General features: G+C 45.4%; 1 protein-coding gene across 4 annotated transcripts in view; it reads left to right on the forward strand.

Annotated features, from left to right (window-relative positions):
- Positions 1 to 2,574: 2,574 nt before the first annotated feature.
- ADCK1 (aarF domain containing kinase 1) overlaps positions 2,575 to 20,584 on the forward strand; it is an 86,090-nt gene continuing 68,080 nt past the window's right edge. For 2 of the 4 annotated variants that reach the window (XM_069858530.1, XM_069858527.1), the window contains exons 1-4: positions 2,576 to 2,590; positions 3,159 to 3,211; positions 5,091 to 5,228; positions 9,575 to 9,658. In XM_069858530.1, coding sequence (XP_069714631.1) covers positions 5,103 to 5,228; positions 9,575 to 9,658 — 210 coding nt within the window. In that variant the 5' untranslated portion in view covers positions 2,576 to 2,590; positions 3,159 to 3,211; positions 5,091 to 5,102. Of the gene's footprint in view, positions 2,591 to 3,036; positions 3,053 to 3,158; positions 3,212 to 5,090; positions 5,229 to 9,574; positions 9,659 to 20,584 lie in introns of those variants that run through there. The other 2 variants (XM_069858528.1, XM_069858529.1) reach the window with 2 other exon arrangements.

A 20,584-nucleotide genomic window follows, 5' to 3' on the forward strand; every position in this document is an offset into this window, starting at 1 on the left:
TTTGTCTTGCACTCACTTATCTCTCATTTTCTCAGTAGTACATCACGTGCACACCTCCCCTGCTTTTTCTTTCTAATACTGCACTCTACACTGTAAAGCTTCCTTCCAACAAATAGGCTTTCCTACACAATTTGTGTTGGTCCAAGACTAAGCTGAGATGCTTCACTGCACACCATCAGTTCAAAAGCTCCCACCTGTCCAGGAAGGGAAAGAAACTCGTGGGATTGTAGCCAGTTTTGCCATCATATGGCTGATGCAGCAACCGGCCACGTGGGCCTTTAGCCTCAATGTTCTTGACGGGGTTATTACCCATAACTCTGCCCTTCATAACTCATAGTTGCTTTGTCAGGAAGCCCACCCTGTGCAGGCATTTATGTTAATGGCTGCCACAGGGGACAAATAGGGAAAACAAAGCTGAAATGAAGCCAGATGGAAACGAAGAGGGTACCAAACAAATATTCCCAATATTATTTTGAACTTTTAGGAAAACCTTTAATATGCCATTGTCCCACAGCCAGGGGAGAAGGTGGACAAATTACCTTCAAAGCAATTTTCACGAGGGTTTGGATGAAAATCCTGGCCATCCTGGAAGAGAGGCTGGTCATCAGCATCTTTCCTTAAGCACAATGTCCTGGTTTATCTCCCTCTTCTAGAAAGACCTTTTGCTTTATACTCCAGTGTTTCTAAATCGCTGTTTGCCCTGTCTCTGCCTTTTTGGGTGCAGCTATATCCCTGCATATATGAATGAAAACACAGTGTGGTGATGCTTTCCTGCATTTTTTTTTCAGTGCTTCCTGAATCCTGTTGGAAACTTTAATGCTCAAATAATTATTAAGATCTTTTTGGTCTCATTCTGTTTTTGATCTCTGGCATCCTTTTAACATATTAAGGATTAATTGTAGTAGCCACATCCTTAAGTCTGTCGCAGATACTTACGATTTTCCACTATTTGTTCCCTGGTGCTGTTGAATTTCAGGTTTTCATTATCAGAAAGACAACAACGTCGTGTGAGAGCAGCATTGAGTTTTCTTCTTTTCACAACAGGAGAAATGTTCAACCAGAACCAGGAGTCTAAGAGCATGCGCAAGAAGGGGAGTTGAAAAGATCACCTGTGAGGGAGACCTGTGACCTTCATCCAGAGACGCCAAAGAAGACCCCCAGGGGGCAGAGCGTGTGCGCCAAGGGGAGGAAACTTGTAAATAAATTCTGAGAACTGCTTGTAATAGACACACCTATTCCAGGAAAAACAATGAATATGTAATGTGTTTCTCAGAATCTATATGAATATGTATGTTTAACTGGTATAAAAATCATGTAACCAGCCTTAACAACTGCACACACATTAGGTGGAATGATCCCCTGTGTGCCCGACATCGCATTAAGGGATACCTTACTTAATAATCAAATTGGCATTGATTATTGAGCCTGGCTTTTCATGGCACCACAATGACCTGGATGAGGGATGGAGCGCACCCTCACTGAGTTTGCAGATGACACCAAGCTGGGTGGGAGCATTGACCTTCTTGAGGTCCTGGAGCATGTCCAGAGAACAGCGACGAAACTAGTGAAGGGGCTGGAAAACAAGTCTTATGAGGAGTGGCTGAGGGAACTGAGGCTGTTTAGCCTGGAGAAGAGGAGGCTGAGGAGAGACCTTATCACTCTCTACAACTACCTGAAAGGAGGTTGCAGGAAGGTGAGTGCTGGTCTCTTCTCCCAAGTGAGAATCACAGAATCACAGAATCACAGAATCACAGAATAAGCAGGTTGGAAGAGACCCACCGGATCATCGAGTCCAACCGTAGAAGTGATAGGATGAGAGGGAATGGTATCAATCTGTGCCAGGGGAAGTTTACATTGGACATTAGGAAAAATTTCTTCATGGGAAGGGTTATTGGGCACTGGCAGAGGCTGCCCATGGAGGTGGTTGAGCTACCATCCCTGGAGGTGTTTAAAAGGCGGGTGGATGAGGTACCTGGGGACATGATTTAGTAGTGGAGTGGTATGGTTGGAGTCAATGATCTCTAAGGTCTTTTACAACCTAATGATTTTATGATTCCATAGTTGTGGCACTTTTGGGCCCTCTGTCATGATTTCTGCTCTATCTGTGTATACACACACAGATACACCCACTTGCTCCCTGCTTCAGGGCTTTCAGTGAAATAACACTGAAAAAATGATCAGAATATCATCAAGTCTGAGGTTTTCTTAAGAGCAGAGAATGCAGCTTTACTGGGCACCTCTGCCAGGCTAGGGGCCCCAGGGCAGAGCCGAGACAGTGTTCGTTCTACACCAAACTCGAGGATGCTCCCTCCGCACCTCAAGGGCAACTAGGAGAGGCAGCGGCGCGCACCCTGCGGCTGGGACGGGGCCGTTACAGCGGCGCAGCGCCCGCTCCGCTGACCCTCCCGCCGCCCGCCGGTGGGCTCGCCCAGGGGCCGCCCCTCGCAGTCCCGCTGCGTCCGCGCGGCGCCCAGCGACGGGGCCTGGAGACTACATGTCCCGGCAAGCCGCGCGGAGTAGGGCCGTACCATGTGTGAGCCGGGGGGGGGGGGGGAAGAGGAGCGAGCAGGCGGCTGGCGCCGGCGAAGCGGTAAGTGCGGCCTCGGCGCGGCCGAAGGAGAACCCGCAGCGGCCTTGGCGGGGGCACCGCGGGGCCCGGGCCGCGGGGAGCGGCTGAGGCGAGGCCGGGGCGGCGAGGCCCCCTGCGAGTCCCGGCAAGGCGGCGGGAGGCGATTAATTAACGCAGGCCGGCGTCGGGAGAGGCAGAGGCAGTGCTGGCAGGGGCGCCCGGGTGCTTGGAAGAGGCTCCTCAGCAGCGCCTGATCCTAAACTTCGAATTAAACTGTGGCTGCCCCATCCCTGGGGTGTCCGAGGCCAGGCTGGATGGGGCCTCGGGCAACCTGGTCTAGTTGGGATGTCCCTGCCCTTGACACGAGGGGTGGAACTAGATGATCTTCAAGTCCCTTCCAACCCAAACCATTCTATGATTCTACAGTTGATTTGTGACTGCTCCCCTTTCATGGGAGGGAGGTTAATTATTCCCTTTTTATTGGTACAGTGCATTAAGCATAAAAGCAGGAGCTTTGTTGCTGCAGAGCTTGGCTGCTTTGCCTGTTTATTTGCTACCTAAAGTTCCCGGTTTTATTCGTGATGTACAGCTGGCGGGTATGGCAATACATGTGATGTCACGAACTGCAGATTATAGCTTCAGGTAGGAATAAACTGCGAGAACAGATGGACTTGCATCCTGCTTTCAAGCAAATGTTCTTTTAGTAATAAGGAAGGTGAAGGGAAAAAATAATGAAAAAAGAGGCATATTTTCTGTGTTAAAAAAATGTCACTAAACGTTTGCACTTTTCACTTTCCAATAAACAAAATCTTACAAAAATATACAAGGAGCAGAAATGATTTAATTAAAACACTTTGCAGAAAATGTCTTTTGAAGGTGACAGAGGATACAAGAGATTTCTGTACAAGAGATCAGTACTCCAGGAAGAAGCCTCAAAATTTTAGTAAGGCAGGGAGAGGAGGCCATCCTTCTTTTTTTTTTATTTTTGGGAGGCGCACGTTCATTTGGCTGCAGTCAAGGGGCCAGGCTTATTTTCTCTTGAGTTTGATTGTAGTTTTGGAGGAAACAGCTGGGGTGCTGCAGGCAGCTCTGACTGGCACTGGCAAAATCTTGGATTTTCTGCCTTGAAGTTACCTGGGGCTTGTAAGGAAATAAAAGGAAATAATGAAGTTTAGCTAAGGTTCATGTACAGGGTTCTCTTGTGTTATATTGGCCTATTTTGCTGATTGTGTTTTTGTGAACTGTTTTTGAAAGGCTTGACCTGTGTCACCGTATGTATTTTTTGGTTACAAGGCTTCTGAGAGAAAAGGCGTGAACCAGACTGACCCTCTGGAAGGTTCTGAGTGAGAAGTGGGAAAGTTTCTTGATCACATATAAGGGTGGGAGTATTAGTTGGCTTCATCTTGATGGGGTAAAAACCTGCATTCTGTTAAGAGTGCTCTTGAATACTTGCAGAGTAGGTGAACCATGCCTCTTGATACACAGTGTAAGCAGAAAGAACGGCGGATCATCTTTTCTACCCAATACCAGCCAAAGGGAAGGGCAGAAACGTGTACCTGATTTGTAATTTTGTAATAAGTCTGAATCCTCTAAGGTGAAATAAGGAATCATAAAACATGTATACATATAATGAATTAAATGTTCACACTGCTTTATATACTGTGAGCAATGAATGCAGGGCTTCAAAATGCATAGTGTCATTTGTTCCCTGACTTTGTCTTCCAGAGAAAAAGTGAGCAGAGTAGTGTCCCACTCCAAGCCTGTGTTGGGCCTGTGACAGAGCCAGGATCAAGCTGTTGATTCCTGCAGATGTTTGCTCTGCCAGTGCAGTCTCCACCTGGCACTTGAATGGGATAGTGATGATGTGAAAACAAGTTCCTCTGATAGGTCCCCCAGCCACATTGTATGTAGCTGCCACTGGCTGCTGGCGCTGCATGCAGCTTGCAAGGATGCATCACCTCTTCTCCCAGCACTCAGCAGCAGTCAGGCATTTTCACAACTAGCCTTGCAGAGTTTCCAATAAATTTTGGGTGCTCTTAATGTTACAGGAGCTCTTTTTACACCCTGTTTGTTTACATCTTCTATTATCCCCTTGCAACCTGCCTGTGCTGTGATGTCTTCAAAACATTTGCGGTGACAAAGTGGCCTATTGTTGTGGTCAGAATTGACTTTTGGTGAGCATGTGCTCCCTTGTCTCTGTCCACCTGTTGTTTCTCCTTGTAGACCATGTAGACCCCTTGCAAACACGATCAAATGTTTTGTTGTGTATGTGTGAGGTCTAGCACAGTGAGTTACTTCTGGTTTTGTGGCCCATGGACACCGCTGAGTTAGAAATAACAGTGGAGCCAGAACTTGCATTTGTTTGCTTGAGCTTACATGACTGCTTGAGCTCTTGGCTGAGCGCAGTGCTAGCAATGCAAAGGAGCAATTAAAACTTGGATTGTCAGGTCACGTGGAGCTGTAGGCATGGGAGCACTTTGTCCTTATCAGATGTTACAGTTGCTGTTTTGTGTCTCGGCAGGGTTCATCGGTCATGGCACGAAGGGCCTTGAAACTTGCCTCCTTGGTGGCAGCCACTTCTGGTATATATCTGTATGGCAACAAATTCCTGGATCCCAATGATTTTGGAGTTGTTCGTGTGGGCCGAGCCATTGCCACAGTAAGTTTTGTTCTAGTAATGCGCAGGAAGATCACTAGACGGGTAAGGGAACTTGGGATTTTCTGCATTCCCTCTCTGCATTTCCAGTTGGCAGTTGGCTCCTGGAGTCAGAAGGTCAACAGGGAGATCTTGAAGTTATGGACATAGTGGGGAGAAAGGAGGTGAAAACATAGAAGGAGTAGAGCTGTCATTTGCACGTTTTGGAAAGAATGAACAGAGATACTGGGCTGCAGAGAACTTTCTTGGCTTCTGTGGATAGGGTGGGACCTTCAGAGCAAGGGCTCACTTTGGGCCCACATCTTCATCAGACACCCTTCAAGGTCAGTCACGCAGGTCGGGTGTCCTGTGGCCTTTAACAGTGACCTAGTTCAAACCATCTTGTCTGCATATGCAATTTTTTTGCATTGGAACATTTTGTTTTAGGAATCGTGGCTGTTGTATTGATATGCTATGGAAGCCATTGCCCTATCACCCTTAGTATGAGAGATTTGGGAAGAAGAGGGCAGGTGTCCTAAGGCTCATTCTCAAACCAAGGATAAAGCGAGGATGGGAGATGATGTACTGAGATTGGATTGATTAGCAGACTCATATAAGAAATGCTACATCTGCCTAGCATCACCGCTATTTCACCCTTGTGTTGATCACCACTCCAGAAAACCTGAGAATGGAGACTGCCAGCCAAACAGGTTGCTGCCTTCTCCTTGAGGATATTCACTGATGAATCCATGAGCAGCCAGGAACAAGGAGAGCAGAGACTCTGGAGGGCGTATCAGTCTCCCTGTACCTCACTTGCATTATACATCTGTCACTTCAGGCCACGATCTCCATCATTTACAGAACCCCAGTGGTAAGCAGCTGTCTGTCTGCATATTCTATGACTTTTAAGCACTTCATTAATGAGTTTTAGAGAGAGTCAGTTCCTGAGGGCAGATGCAATAAGAAACAGACTCTGTGGGTTGGCTCAGGTGCTGTGCTATTTAAATGTGCAAACCGCACCATGAACTATTGTGAGAAATTAGTGTTTATTTCAAAAGGGTGAGGGCAGAAATACAAACTGCCCTTCTTAGCTAATGAGTGCTAGGCTTTGTGCTCTGTCCCTGCATTGCCTGGTGGCAGGGAGCAACTGTCTCCATATTACTGCACAGGAAACTGCGGCATGGAAAAAGAATACAGCTCACTGTGGCCGGAGTGGAATCTGCTATCCAGGCTGCTTGGGCTCTCTAGTCTGCCATTGAGTTGTGCCTGCTTGACCAATGTTTCTCAATCTGACTTGAAGACAGTGCTTTTTGTGCCTGTTTAAGACAAAAATAAGTGAGAATTTTGCAGTGATGAAGCTGCGCAGTTTGTCTGTGATTTGAGTGATTACTTTCCTGATTAATGGGAAGTAGGGGACAGGAGATTTTCTTTGCTTTAGATGCTAGCAAATCTAAAGACATGCTTGACTTTCATGTCGTCTGCCTTCAGAGAGGTCACAAATCATGGGCTGTAAAGCACTTCAGCGGCCCTGCCTTTAAATGCAGAGAAGGCTTAGCACCCATAGCTGCAAGCAGTGACCACCAAAAACATGCTGCCAGTGTTCTGTAGGTGATGGCGGTGTGTGTTTATATCTCTGTTTGTATACTTTTCAACACAAATTTTCTGCCTCTTTTGAATTCTCTCTTCCTAGGACTGCATATGCTTAGGTTGCTTCTTTAGTCCTGCTGCACTAGTGATTTCTGCCTTCCCAGCTTGGGGCCTTCTCCTTGTTGGAAAGGCTGAGGTCAGCTCTGTCTGAGCACTGGCAGCCCCGAGTGCTCTCATTCTTTAGCCATAGATTGGGTGAAGCCAAAAGAGCAATTAGACATGTTCATTTCTAAGAAGCCTAGCTTCTCAGGCTTGCACTTTTTGTAGATGAAAGCTGAGACTCTGTAGCAACTGAGAATGTGGATGTTGGTGGGATGTACACGGACCTGAAGTGTCTGTCCTTCAATCTAGCCTTTCCCAGGCTTCTTACCTGGATGCTTGATTTGCTCATTGGACATAGGCACGCAAAACCAGGCTGTAATTAAGAGACTGTAATTTTTCAGAGCTGAGTTCAGCAGTCGCAGACACAAAAATTTAAGACAAGTTATGGTTTGGTAAACAAAACAAAACAACAAAAGCCTGGAGAAAAGAACACAGAGAGATCAATAAACCTTACCTAGACTTACAGAACTCTGGACAGATTTCACCTGGGTTTGATTAGAAAGATTTGCGTCTGCTTGTATTTCAAGCATATGGGTTCAGTCGTCCTTTGCAGACTTTCTTAAGACACTTGGTGAAGTGCACCAGGAGAAAATGTCTTCTTAAGTCTCAGTTTAGGGAGCTGGCTCTTGTGTATGTGTGAGTAGAGAATTGTTCAGAGGGCGTGTTGTGCAATGACCTGGTGAGATCTGATGGTAGTTCAGGAGTGGTGGAACAGTGTAGGGTGTTGAGAATTCATTGATACAAAGTGGAATCCCAAGTCTTTGGGACACTTAACAATCCAGTGACTGGATACAAGATCAGTTAAAGAAGTAATCTGGCATTTGTAAAGGGCATTGTTGATCTTGGAGGTCTCCTTATGCCTCTGAGATTCAGTCTCACACTGTAACATGAATGACAGCACTAATCTCGAAGTCAGTGGCCTGGGCAGAATCACAGTTCAGACAGTTTCTGTGTTCTAGTAAAATTAGAAACCTGGCAGAGCAGTTGTGCATCTGCTGTGCTTCTTTGAGGGTATCCCAGTTGTTTGGGGTATATGGTAGGAACATTCTGTGCAGTAGCTGAAATACATCTCAGACAGTAGCGGGGATTTGGCAATGTCAGAGTTGCCTATCAGGATCATCATAATACTAATTTAGTGTTTAAGATTATGATGTAATTAGCAACTGCTTAATTAATTCCCTCTTCCTCTGTAATACAGGCCAATCTGTTAGCTGCTTCTTTTCAAGTTGGAGGTGATAATTACCCTTGTAGACCAGAGATAATATAAGAATCAACTCAAGCCTTCATGCAAGGCTGATTTGAACCTCTCTCCACTTCAAAGTTGTTCTTTGAGGTTGGGAAGATGCTTTGAAAATTTTTCTTCTGAATATGACACTATGTAGCTGTGCAGCTCCTGAGTTCACCAGGGTCAAAAGAGCCTGAAAAGCTCAGTTTCCGATCTGGAAAACAGGAAATGTGAGAAACCTAACATCCACAAGGAAGGAGTGTGTCTGTCTGTAGCTGATTGCCAGATTCACTGCCTCTTGGATGCATCTCTGAGCTTTTGACTGTTTCCCTGGTGTCAGTTCCAGCAACTTTATCTCAAAGTAGATTTGGTCCTTTTGCCTCCCTGGCTTTCATGTTACATCAGCTGTGCTTTATGGTCTTACTAGGTGTGTTTGTGGTGAAAGGAGGGGGTTAGCATCCTGTCCCAAAATGGGATGCTACCCCTTCAGTATGGAGGTTTGAGGATATGTGGTTTTTGATCTGAGTTATCCAAATGTTTTTTTATAGGAAGGACCTTGAAGTTCAAATGACAGATTAGTGTGCAGGTTCATCTAGGTATACATTCCCTTCTCTCCCCGATAAGTAAACTTTATGAATGTTGTCTGTATGTTTCTTTTCTGTTGTCTAACTGTGGAAAAAAGAGGAACATTAATTGTAGGATAAAATTGTGAAATACTCTAGGTCCATTTTCAGAAATCATTAAGGCACTTAGGAATCCAATTCCATTGTGGCTATGTCTAGCTAATAGGCTTTAGCTGGATCCCCATATAGTTGTTTTGTAATTGGGTATCTGAGGCTTTGGCCCTCTAGTCCTAGTTGAATATCTGCAAAAGTACCACTGCTTGTGCTCGTTAGTGAGCTTGTCTTCAGCCAGTCTGCTCCCTGCTGAACTATCTACCCAGAGTGAGCTCACTGGGCACCAGTGTGGTTAAGCAGGCTGGAGGTGTGAAGATGAAGTATGGGATAACTGGTGGGGCAAAACAGGGTCTTCATGGCCTCTGTTACAAGCAGCAGACCTTATTGGGGAAGGTGACAGAGAATGAGAGTCCACTGTGGAAGGTGCTGTACAGAGATTATGACGATGCTTTGAGCTTTAAAATGCAAGGTAGTATAGAAGTGCCAAATGTTGGTTATTTTTAATACCTATATGTCAACAAGGTCCTTGCACTGCTTTCTATAAATGTTCATTGAAATTTAAATCTTTTCATGTAATTTTGTGTGAGTGTTGCCATGAACTCCACTGTGGGGCCAAGACTTAAGAACCTAAGCCACATACATTCTCATAACAGAAAGGATTTTTGTTGTAATCCAAGATAACTGCAGAGTTTGCTCGAGAATTCTGGTTTCATTTGCAGACGGCGGTTATCACCTATGACTATCTCACCTCCCTTCGGAGCGTCCCATATGGATCAGAGGAATATGACTTCCTCAAATCACAGGTAAGTGGTTGCACTGGACTGCATTCCTCAGAAATTGTAAGGCATGAGTGTGTTGCCAAAGTCTTTACTGTCAAGAAAACCATCAAGCTGTCAGCTTAATAATACAATATACATTCTACCAAACTGGTAATGGCAGGAACAAACTGTGCGGCGTATTACATAAGATTGTTGCAGGATCTGTGTGAACCAATGGAGAAGATCCCTCATCAAGAGTAGCCTTGTGCAACCAGTGCTTACTTATATCTGTTAGAAATTCAAGTTCTCAGTGTGTGGGATAAGACATGTTTGGGCTCTGTCACTGGCTCTCTGCTGCCCAGATAGGTTGTGTGGAGATCCGCTGCTGGGAGGGGACTGGCAGCGGTTTCTTAACCTTCTGTAATGGCCATAACATGAAGACTAAGGGATTTAAGGAAAAAGAGTGTGTTGGAAGGGAAATAATAGGGGTGAATCAGTCTTGGAGATCCTTGAAGAAATCAGAATTGGGCAAAGTACATTTCATTGCAAAGTACATTGGTGTGTTTTGATATCACTAATTAATGTGAATAGAAAAAGCATTTCTAGTTAGAAGTAAGATAAGCACTGCTACTGTTCCTCTCAGTCCTGTGCTGCACCTGTCATTACAGCCTACAGCCTTACAAAACCTTGAGCTGTGAGTGACACCGAGTTTTAATTGGTTGCAAATGGTGTATGTAGCCAGGGTATCTCTGCTACTCCTGCTTAGGGCCTCTTTGGAGTGGGAAATATAGTTTGTGCTGAATTAGGCCAGTCTGCATAGTATATTTGAAGTAAGGTCTTTAACGTCATTTTTCTTCTTAGTGCATGTAGGATTTAGGCCACTGGTGTAGTTGTAACACATAGGGTGGTGCTCTCCAGGGACTTTCAGGCTGGGGCACTCTAAAGCTGGGAACAGCAATGGGCCAGGTGGAAATCAGTGACACCGAACTCCAATGTGCATTAGTATTCCTCTGGCAAAAAATCCACATCATCATCAGTATGGTTGTAGAGTATTTGGAACAGTTTGCAGAGAGGCTTTCTTGGGCTTATTCTCGTCCTCTTCTATCTAAGGATGCTAAGCTGCTTCACTGTGTCTCCTCATCCCAGGTGAGTGGCACTGATGCCCTGGCGTAAAGTGGAGGTGTGTTGGAGTCTGGAGCTCCACTTTCCATCCGCCCATGTCTCTGTCATGTGGCTTTGAAACCTGGTTTGCAGAAGGGCTACTTGCAGGTTTTTTTGAGTGACAAGTTATGGAGTTACAGTGCTGTGGACAGCTTGTCATTTGGCAGCAGTTTGCAGCAGTCCTTGCAAATTCCTGACCTTTTGCTGTGTCTCTCCATGGCTTCATTAACCTCTGTCATGCAGGTTTTGATGGTTTGTCAATTCATGCCCCTGGCATCCAGAAAGGGCCCGGTTTGCTGGTGCTGCACAGAGCTGTCCTCTCCCTGCTTGGCAGCCAGGACTAGCTGAGTCAGCCTCTGCACCTGGAGTGGCAAGGGCAGCATGTCAGTGTGGCACAAGAGGACTTTGTGGGAAGGCCTTTGGCTGCATGGAGAGGAACGAGCTGGGAGATAGAGAAGAGGAAATAGGTGCAGGCTTAGCATGAGTTAGCAAAACTCATTGGTCTGTGGAGGCCTGTCCTGCTGTTGGCAGGTGTATGGAGGGCCTCCACTGGGCCTGACAGCAACAGCCTTTGTGGGTTCCTTAGCAGCATCCCTGTAGTGCTTCTGCTAGCAAAGCATCAGCTTGGCAGGGGAGATTTTTTTAGGCCTGGGCAAGTGCACACCAAGCCCTTATACCTCAGTGCACCTCTAAGTCGATGGCAACCAAGTCTTTACCATCTTGCAGCTCTTTTAACACTGAGAGCTGTTTTTGTTGGCCTTGGACTAGCTCAGCTTTGAAGAAGTTACCCCATTGGAATTGGTACTAAAGGTTAGTCACTGGATGGGATCAAGAGGATATGAACCCCTCTCCCACATAAATACTGTATGTGAAGTATACTTAACCAAATGTTGCTTCTACTTGCCTCTGTCCTGGTTAGGTGTCTGTTACTCTCAGAGTATTTGGTCAGCCTGGGACTGTGGATAGTGCTGGCAGGTCTGGGTGCAGCCACTCTGCCTCTGAGTGTGGTGAGGGGTGCAGCTGCATTTGTGTCTCGGATGGGTTTGCAGCTGGGATTGGAAGAACGCTTTTTCTGTGCATCACCTCCTGATACTCAGCATACTGGTGGGTGCTACTCCAGTGCAAATGATAACGTTTAACTCACTCTTCACGGATTCCCAGTCAGCCATTAAACTGGTGCCTCTAAATTACCCACAGCCTCAAATGAGAAATGGGAAGCCTCAGTGGCTGCACCAGTCCTAGAGCCTGTTGGGGACAAACAGGGACAGAATCATTAGGAAACAATGAAATGCAAAGCAGATTAAGAAGGAAATGGTTCCCCAGGGGCTTTTAGCAAGGTTCCTGGTTAGCTCCAAGGAATTATCTTCAATCTTACTCTATTTTTTCATCCCTCATGGGTTGCTTTTGATGCTAAATGCTCTCAGCCACTCAGTTCTCAGCACCTCCCAGCAGATTGGGAGTGTATTTGCTCCTCTCCATGAGGCAGCAAGCAGTAGCTGGGAAATCACTGTGTGTCCCTGGGGCTGATTTGCCTCTCTCTGGTTCTCCTGTCAGCCAGCAGATAGGAGAATCCACCTTCCTGATGGCACTCACAGCCCTTCCTCAGCAGCAGTCAAGAGAAAAGATGCCTTACCTTTTCCATTCCTTACTATCCCTGTAGCAAAGAGGAATGTGCTTAAGTGGTCAGAAATCACGTCCATCCCAAAGGTTTCTCCATCCCCCCACTGGTGGCTGGACCACATAGGTAACTTTATCTTTCTCCTGAGTTATGGTTTCTTTTCTGGGGTGCCTGCCCGTTTCCTGTATATGAATATAATGTAAATGTATTGATGTCAAGGCCAGTGGTAGCCATGGTTAGCCCCAGGACGGGATGTTTGTAGGTCTAGTGTCAGGAGAATTAGGGGAGATAGGAGCTTTCTTCACTTCATGTCTGTTTCATTAAGTGATTCTGGCCATCTTTGTACACATAAGCTTGGGCATTTCTTCCTATTTTTGCCCCTGCTTGTGCTTGGTTAGAGGAGGGAGGGCAGCCTGCTCAGTGCCATTTCCTTACCTATTGCTTTCTCAACAAACCATTTTATTCTGTAGAGGACATTCTTCTGCCTCCTGTAGTGTTTGCCTCTTTGAGTGTTTGTCTCTTCAGCCTCAAGTCAGCCTGCTCTGTGACATTTCCATAGCACCTGGATGTCTTGGTTGGCACTTTCTATATTGCTGGCATCAATTTCTGTTGATCATGCTGTCAGTCAGGAGGTATCTGACAACATGCAGTTTGTTTAAGTGCTGGTATCAATGGGCTTCTGAGTTGTTATCAGTGTACTAGGAGGACTGGAATGGTTTGGTCATAGAATCATAGAATAACCAGGTTGGAAGAGACCCACTGGATCATCGAGTCCAACCATTGGTCATCTTGCAGATTCCTGCACTGGTGTCCATACTGGAAAATCTTGAGCTGGGCATTCGTCATTTTCCTATGTAAGCCAAGATTACTGCTGTGAATGTGGATACAGGTATTTTTTTTTATGGAGAGGAGGTAGCGAGGAGAGAAAGAGTCTCTGGTCAAGGTGTCTCGTGAGACACTAGGAATCCATTCTTGAATTAACTTTGTTGGCTACAGAATTGCTTTGTCAGGGAAAAGCCGTTTGGGGAGGTTAATTAACTCTCCTCCTTTTGAGAGCAGAATAAGGATGTTCTCATTCAAACTCTTGGTTATTGGGTTGTCAGTATCTGGGCAAATATTTGGAAGGTGTAACCTTGTGCCATCTTTATGCAGAATAAGATTTCTTGCTCCTTGGAGGCTATCCCTGGCACTTGTTTTGTTTGCTTCTCACGGTAGAGTGGGTCTTTTCAAAATGAGCTGTGTCTCACAGTGGAGTTGCCTGACTGAAGGATCCTGGAAGGAAAATGAGTAGGTGTACATCTGCCTGTGTTTTTCGAAAATAAACTAGAGCTTCTGCATAGTTCAGACCAAGAAAGTAGGCTGTGTCTTTGGACTTCCCTTGTGATTCTGTAACATTGTGTGCCTTAAATAATAGGAAGTGAAATCCTAAAATAGTTTTTTCATGATGGAGATGGACTGCATCTGCAGAGAGAAATCCCCAGGCTTTGGGGGATGGCTTTCCAATCATGGAAATCCATGGCTCTCCTCCAAAAAGGAAGCTGTTGAGTGGAGATTGTGGGCTGTTCCACACCACAGCCGGTGAGAACCCTGGTGGCTCTCTTTGCCTGTGCTTCAGCCTGTGGTGAATTGTGAGAAGAAGCAAATGAACTTCCCTATGTCACACGGAATAACCATTAGGTGGCAGTGACTTTCTGTCACCATGCTACATGGCAACCAGCAACAGGAGATGAAGAGCTTCACAGCCCATCCATGGTCCCTGAGCTGATCATGCCAGGTTGCCCTATTATGTGCTCCCCAGGATGTCTCTTCATCTAAAAGAGGGCATCATGGTTGATGCTATTGCAGTCTAAAAAAGCTACTAGCAGGGCCAGCTGGTGGCTTGATAACTCTACGTTTGAGCACTGCTGTGGAGCAAACTTCCTTCCAACACATAAAGCATGAAGGCTTTGTACTGTAAAAAAAACCTGTAAAATAAATTTTATTATAAGACACTTCCTTTTCTTTCTTCTGCTTTCTAGAGTGGTGTCAGCTGAACATTATGGCTGCAGCATCTCTCGGTTTTAATTTTGTAGCATTAAGAAGGTCCATTTTTTTTGAGTTGGTTCTCAGTCCTCTGCAGTGATTTATTCAGAGAAATGGGCCATCACACTGACATTTTTGGAGGAGGAAGAAACAGAGAAGTGAGGGGAAAGAGTCAGTGCATCATTTATTGCACTTTCCCCCCCTACCCCCGGCTGTACACCCTTTCCCTGAAGTGCTTCACTCCAAGAGCATGAGTGTGGCATATCAGGCACACCACTTGCCTAAGTGGTCCTGTATCTGTCTTGCACCTCCCCAGCACGAGTGAAACTGTGTGCCTTGGGAGCATTTAGCCTTCTATCCTCCAGGTGGGGCTATCCCTTTTCATTTGAATCCCTGAAGACCTCATTACTTTGCTTCCTTATGGCTACTGAAGAGGTACGTAATAGGTGGAAGATTATCTGAAGAACATCTCAGCCAGTACAGTGAGGAAACCATTAGGAAGCCCTTGAAGGATGTAGGCTGCAAGGATCCTGCACCATGAGGAGCGCTATAAAAAGAGCAAATGGAAAGTGAAGAAGTAATCTTGTTGTAGTTAGTGTTTGGACAACGCCTTGAGTCCTAATGTGAAATGAATCATAGAATCATAGAGAGGTTTAGGTTGTAAGGGACCTTAAAAATCATCCAGTTCTAGTCCCCCTTGCAATGGCCAGGGACATCTTCCACTAGATCAGATTACTTAAAGCCTTACCCAGCCTGGCCTTGAACACCTCCAGGGATGGGGCATCCATGACTTCTCTGGACAATCTGTTCCACTGCCTCACTACCTTCACAGTAAAAAATTTCTCCCTGATATCTAATCTAAATCTACCCTCTTCCAGCTTAAAACTGTTATCACTACATTTCCTAATAAGGAGTCCGTCTCCATCTTTCCTGTAGGCCCCCTTTAAGTACTGGAAGGCTGCTGTAAGGACTCCCTGGAGCCTTCTCTTCTCTAGGCTAACAAGGCCCAGCTCTCTCAGCATGTCCTTGTTTGAGTGGTGTTCCAGCCCTGTGATCATCTTCAATGACCTATGAACACTCAGCAGTGCAAAGTCAAGAGATAATCATAGAATCATAGAATCACTAGGTTGGAAAAGACCCACCGGATCACCGAGCCAACCATTCTTCTTCTCTGAAGAGTTTATTGTTGACATTGATTTACGTGCCTGGATTTTCACCCTTCACATGAGTGGTGCAAATAGACATGCACATGGGATTTCTCAGAGGGTTGAAGGCCTGTGTAAAGGGAGAAGGAAACACAAAGAAAGTGGGAATTTCTTAGGATGCCACTGTAAGTAACTTAAAGCTGGTCCCATTGACTTTGGGCGAAGTCCTAAATAGAGATGCTTTCTTAATAAAGAACTGTATAGCCTTGAGCTACTAGCCAGTTAACCAGTGCTTTACATATTTTGAAAATAGGAAGACATCTGGCTTGAGAATTTAAATAATCTTATCTGAGACTAGGAGAACAGATACCTAAAAGATTCATTTGTGGATAGGGACACATCAGTACTTGCAGTGGCTAACTAAGCTCATCAAATGTTTGGTTTGTCCTTTGAGTCCTTAATAAGACCCATACTGTGGATTCTTTTCCCCTTTCTAAGGTTACTGTAGTCAGCTTGCAGTGAAACACCAGCTTGAAGGACCTCTAATTAGGATTCCAGAGATGTAAAAACAGGAGTGAAAAGATTGGTGTGGCTTGCCACACATATTTCACATATCAGGCCAGGCCCAAATTTCAAAGTGGGACTGAATACTGCAGATTTGCTCTGCCAAATTGTATCTGATAAAAGAATGTTCTAGAGGGTAGCACACAATGAGCTTACCTATCAAGCCAGTGTCTTCATTTAGTCTGTTAAGTCAGTGTTGTGATGGGTGGTGTCTGCAAACACTTTTCTGAACTTCTTGGTGACACTGAAGGCATCTTAGTGGGTTTCAGGCAAACACTTTTGCCTAGATGGAGGCCACCTTATTTGTGTACTTGAGGGGAAAGTGTCTCTGAAGGGAACTCTGCTGTCTTCCTCCATCCGGTACCCCAGGGCCAGACAGGACTCTGCCAGGCTAAGGAAGCCCTGGGGACTAGTTAAAAATGAATCTGTGTTTCTCTTGAGTTGGAACAATTGCTGATTTAGTCTAGGAACAAAGCAAAATGTAAAATTCGGTGCCAGGTTTCGAAGCTACTCTTTACTTTATTGACTAGGGTGTTCAGGTGCCCTGGCTAGAAATCTGATGTGAACATGTGTCTGCATTTTGTACATCTGGACGGGTGCATCTGTCTGCCTGTAGATGCGTGCCCGTGTGTTCAGGATGTGAGTGGTTCTATTGAAATAACTGCTTCCAAGACAGAGTCAAAGGTTCAAAGATGGATTTGGAGGAATGAATCCAAGATGGTAATCACATTAGCTGCTAGCCTAGTTAAGTCTAATTTTGGTTCCATAGGATTGGTTTGAAGTTTCTTTTTTTTTTTGTTGCTTTCTTTTTTTAACTTGAGAGTCCTGTCTCGGTGGCTGCAGATTCTGCTGATGGTGCGCCATTCAGAGCAGCTTGCTGCTCCTTCCTCTGCAGCATCATCATCTTGGCAGGTCTGACACCAGTAACAACTTGTTTTTGTCAGTGTACTGAGCTGATGTGACTTGGAAGGGGCCCACAGGGAGCAGATAAACATAGTGACAAGGGTCATCTTTATACAGCCTCCACTCTGTTCCTAGCTCCACTTTAACAATGAATCTCCATGTGAGCCTGCACATACACACACATGCACAGTGCTTTATGAAATGCTTCTTGCCAAGCCTAGATCCATTTACTGTCTTGCCAGCTTTGCTGAATTTAAATTCACTGAAAAGTTCACCAGCAGAATTGCTTTTCAAAAAAAACCCAACAAAACAAAACTCCACCCCATCTCCTAAATTGTCTTTCCTGCCCCTACAGTCTCTGTTTGAAAATGTATTCTTTCTGAGTTGCCTGTGAACTTTGTAACTGTGCAGCCTGTTTGTTATTGTCGGGTTGCTCTGAACACAAGTTGTTTTTCGCAGGATTGCTGAAGGGCAGTAGACTTTCCACTCCCATGTGTTTATTGTAGGACTTCAAGAGAAATAGGGAAGATACAGTTTCCTCCCTCAGGCCCTTTCCTTTGCTTTCACAGTCAGGCAGCACAGCTGGGCATATCCAGAGCCCAGCAGGAGCCGTTTTATCTCTGGAATGGTTTGGTTTCACCTCTTCTGTCTCCTGTTTTCCTCTCCAGGACAGCTTCCCTGCTTCTATATCTTGCAATAAGCTGAGGTTTTGCTGTGGCAGTCTGAATTAGGAATTGTTCACTGCCAATATACAGAGTGGTGATCCTTGACTGGGGAACATTGTTATAATGAAATGATGGCTCCTGAGTGGTGGGGAGTGAGAAACAGCAAGGCTGTTAGCTGGAACCATACTTTCCTTTCTCTAGTTAGTGCTTGTACTGGGCTGTGTGTTTGAAGACAAGACGTGTCTGCAGCCTGATGCATGTGAAGGGTCCCCAACAGCTGTACCAGCTCCTGCCTCCCTGACTGGCAGGGTTAGGTCAACTGCGGCCCTTCTTGACCTCTGGTGGCCCCAAAGGCTAGGAACTGAGTGTGTACCAGCAGCGAGAGTTACGTTTTGTTCTTTTAAACCTGCATTTGAAATTTAGGGTAGCAAGTACTTGGTAACTTGGCTCAAGACCAAGCAAAATGCAGGCAGAAGCAGCTTCACACAGCCACCAATCCTGGTATATCCCTGCCTGCGTGCATGCAGCTTCCCACACTAGCCCTGCACAGCTGACTTCTCTGTTTGTTTGGGCTGCCATCCTGTACCAGACCTGAATCAGCTTCCTGCTCTGCCAGTCCCAACTCTGCCCTTGCCTCTCCCCACTGATACCTCCGCCTTGGCTACCACCTCCCTGGCCCCTGCCATGCCCTTGTCAGATTTGGTACAGACTTACTCTACCAGGTCTTACATTGATTAGCAAGTCATGTAGCGAAGATTTGCCACAATCTTAGTTTTCTGAGAAAATTGAGACCCAGGTGCTGGTAGATTCGTCACCAGCTCCAGGCAGGACAGCTCTCCAGGCTGCAACTTTGCACAACTGTGTCCACAGCATCTGAGCCAGCAGATTTTCCCTTCCCAGTCTCCTTCTGGAGTAGGATTCCCAGCATGGATCCAGGACAACTCCCCATGGGACAACTCTCAGTGGGCACAACTCTACATGAGTACAACTCTATGTGGGACACCTCTAACCCTCCCTCTAACTTTAATGGCTCCCCATGGAGAGTTGTCTCCATGGAGAGTTGTCCTGTGGAGAGGTGAGCTCCATACTGTGCGTGCCTTAGTTTCGTTTGTAGAAATCTCACTCCAGAAACAGTCAGGTATCAGGTTCCGTAATGGGCCGAAATCCGATGAGTGCACAGCCCAAGGAATTCTTCCATTTGTGAACAGCCTAGAAACTTATTATATTTTGTATTGGTATTGGTATTGAAAGACTGATGTAGGCATGTGGTTTTTATTTGAAAGATACTGTATTTAAATAAAGCAACGGCAAAGAAGCCAAGCTCTTTCTTTTTGCAAAATCTTTGAAATGATGGTTTGTATGTGTTGCTGATGAAGGAAGGTTCTTTTAAATATTTAAAAAAAATGTCCACAGCTTGTAATTGTTGGAGGTACGTGTAATAAATTAAAGAAGCAGCAATGTATGGGTAAGATCGCTTCGCCACACAACTCCCATCCCTGTGGCAGGTGCTCCTCCTTCCTCCTGCATCACTCAACAAATTTCATCTCAAGAGGGGAAATGAATTCTCAATTTCAACATGCCTAGTAATTAACCGCACTGTAATTCTGATGTGCAGTGCTGTCACCCACCATTGGGTGGGAGTGGAAAAGGCACTGCATTTTGTTGATAGTTGAACATTTGTTTTCTTCATCATTTTGACACCAGAGGTAATTGCCATTCCTGAAATATTCTCTCGCTACTGTTACAAAGCAACTGTTAGGGACAAATTAATTATGAAGAATCTCGTTATGACAGATTAATAAGCCAACAGAGGAGATTTCTTTTTCTTGTTTCAGGCAACTGAATAGTAAAATCTAGCAGCTCCCGTCTAACTTCTAGAAACATGTACTTCTCTGTAAGCCAACACAAATTTTGTTTGCGATGGGGGATTTGCAAAACCAGGACTTGAGTATAGAGTGGGTTTCCAAGCTTGCTTATATTGAACTTTTGGCTTCCCAATATCATGTGCCAAAATGAGCTTGGTCATTGCCATATGGAGGGGAGGTCTTCATGATTGATGTTGGACCATTGTCTTCTGTCTGAGTCATGGTTGAGCAGCATCATGAAGGCTTGGAAGTGAGGAATGCTGGACTTGCAGGTTTGATGCTTTTTAAAACAAGACATAAAGGCATTATCCTGACTGCTTTATGGCCACTAAGGAGTCCCTGTGTCAGGAACATCAGATCTGTTGTGCTGGTCGAGTTCCAAGTGAGCAGTGATGTTCTGTGTGCCTGTGTGCCCCTGGAAGTTGCAGACTATCTGCCCCAAATTATCCTTGTGGGGTGCTCTCTGGGGACTGTCGTGATGTGGTCATTCCTGTAGCAGAGGTGACTGAGCCTCCCTGAAACTGAATTGTCCTGTCAAAGCCCAGGAGAGAAGGAGTTTGAAATATCTGGATTGCTCATGGCTGTGTTTAGAAGCTCACCCAAGTTATGTGTAGTCAGGACAGCAATTTATGTAGACTTGGTATTTGTGCTTTCAAAGAGGTAATTAGATATGTATCTCACAGTTGGCTGGCTACTGTGGGGTGCTAGTGAATCCTAGTGCTGATGAGTGCATGGTTAAAAAGGAGTCTATTTTAAGATCCAGAATAGGCGTAATCTAGAATAAATAAGATGCCTGGAAGAGGCCTATTCATGTTCTCAGCCTTACCTTCTTTGAAACCTCACTGAAGTTTGTAAGGCAGATGTTTAAATGGAGTTTATCACCTTCAGTCAAGTGCTTGTATGTACAGCACTCTTTTGCTGCCCAGGAAAGCAACACATCCTCTGTGGTGATCAATGCACAACTCCTTTTCATGCCATGATCTTCTCAGTGAGAGAACAGTGCAGCTTCACTCTTTTCCAGAGATCAA

Source organism: Phaenicophaeus curvirostris, chromosome 5 (assembly GCF_032191515.1).
Source record: "Phaenicophaeus curvirostris isolate KB17595 chromosome 5, BPBGC_Pcur_1.0, whole genome shotgun sequence".
NCBI lineage: Eukaryota > Metazoa > Chordata > Aves > Cuculiformes > Cuculidae > Phaenicophaeus > Phaenicophaeus curvirostris.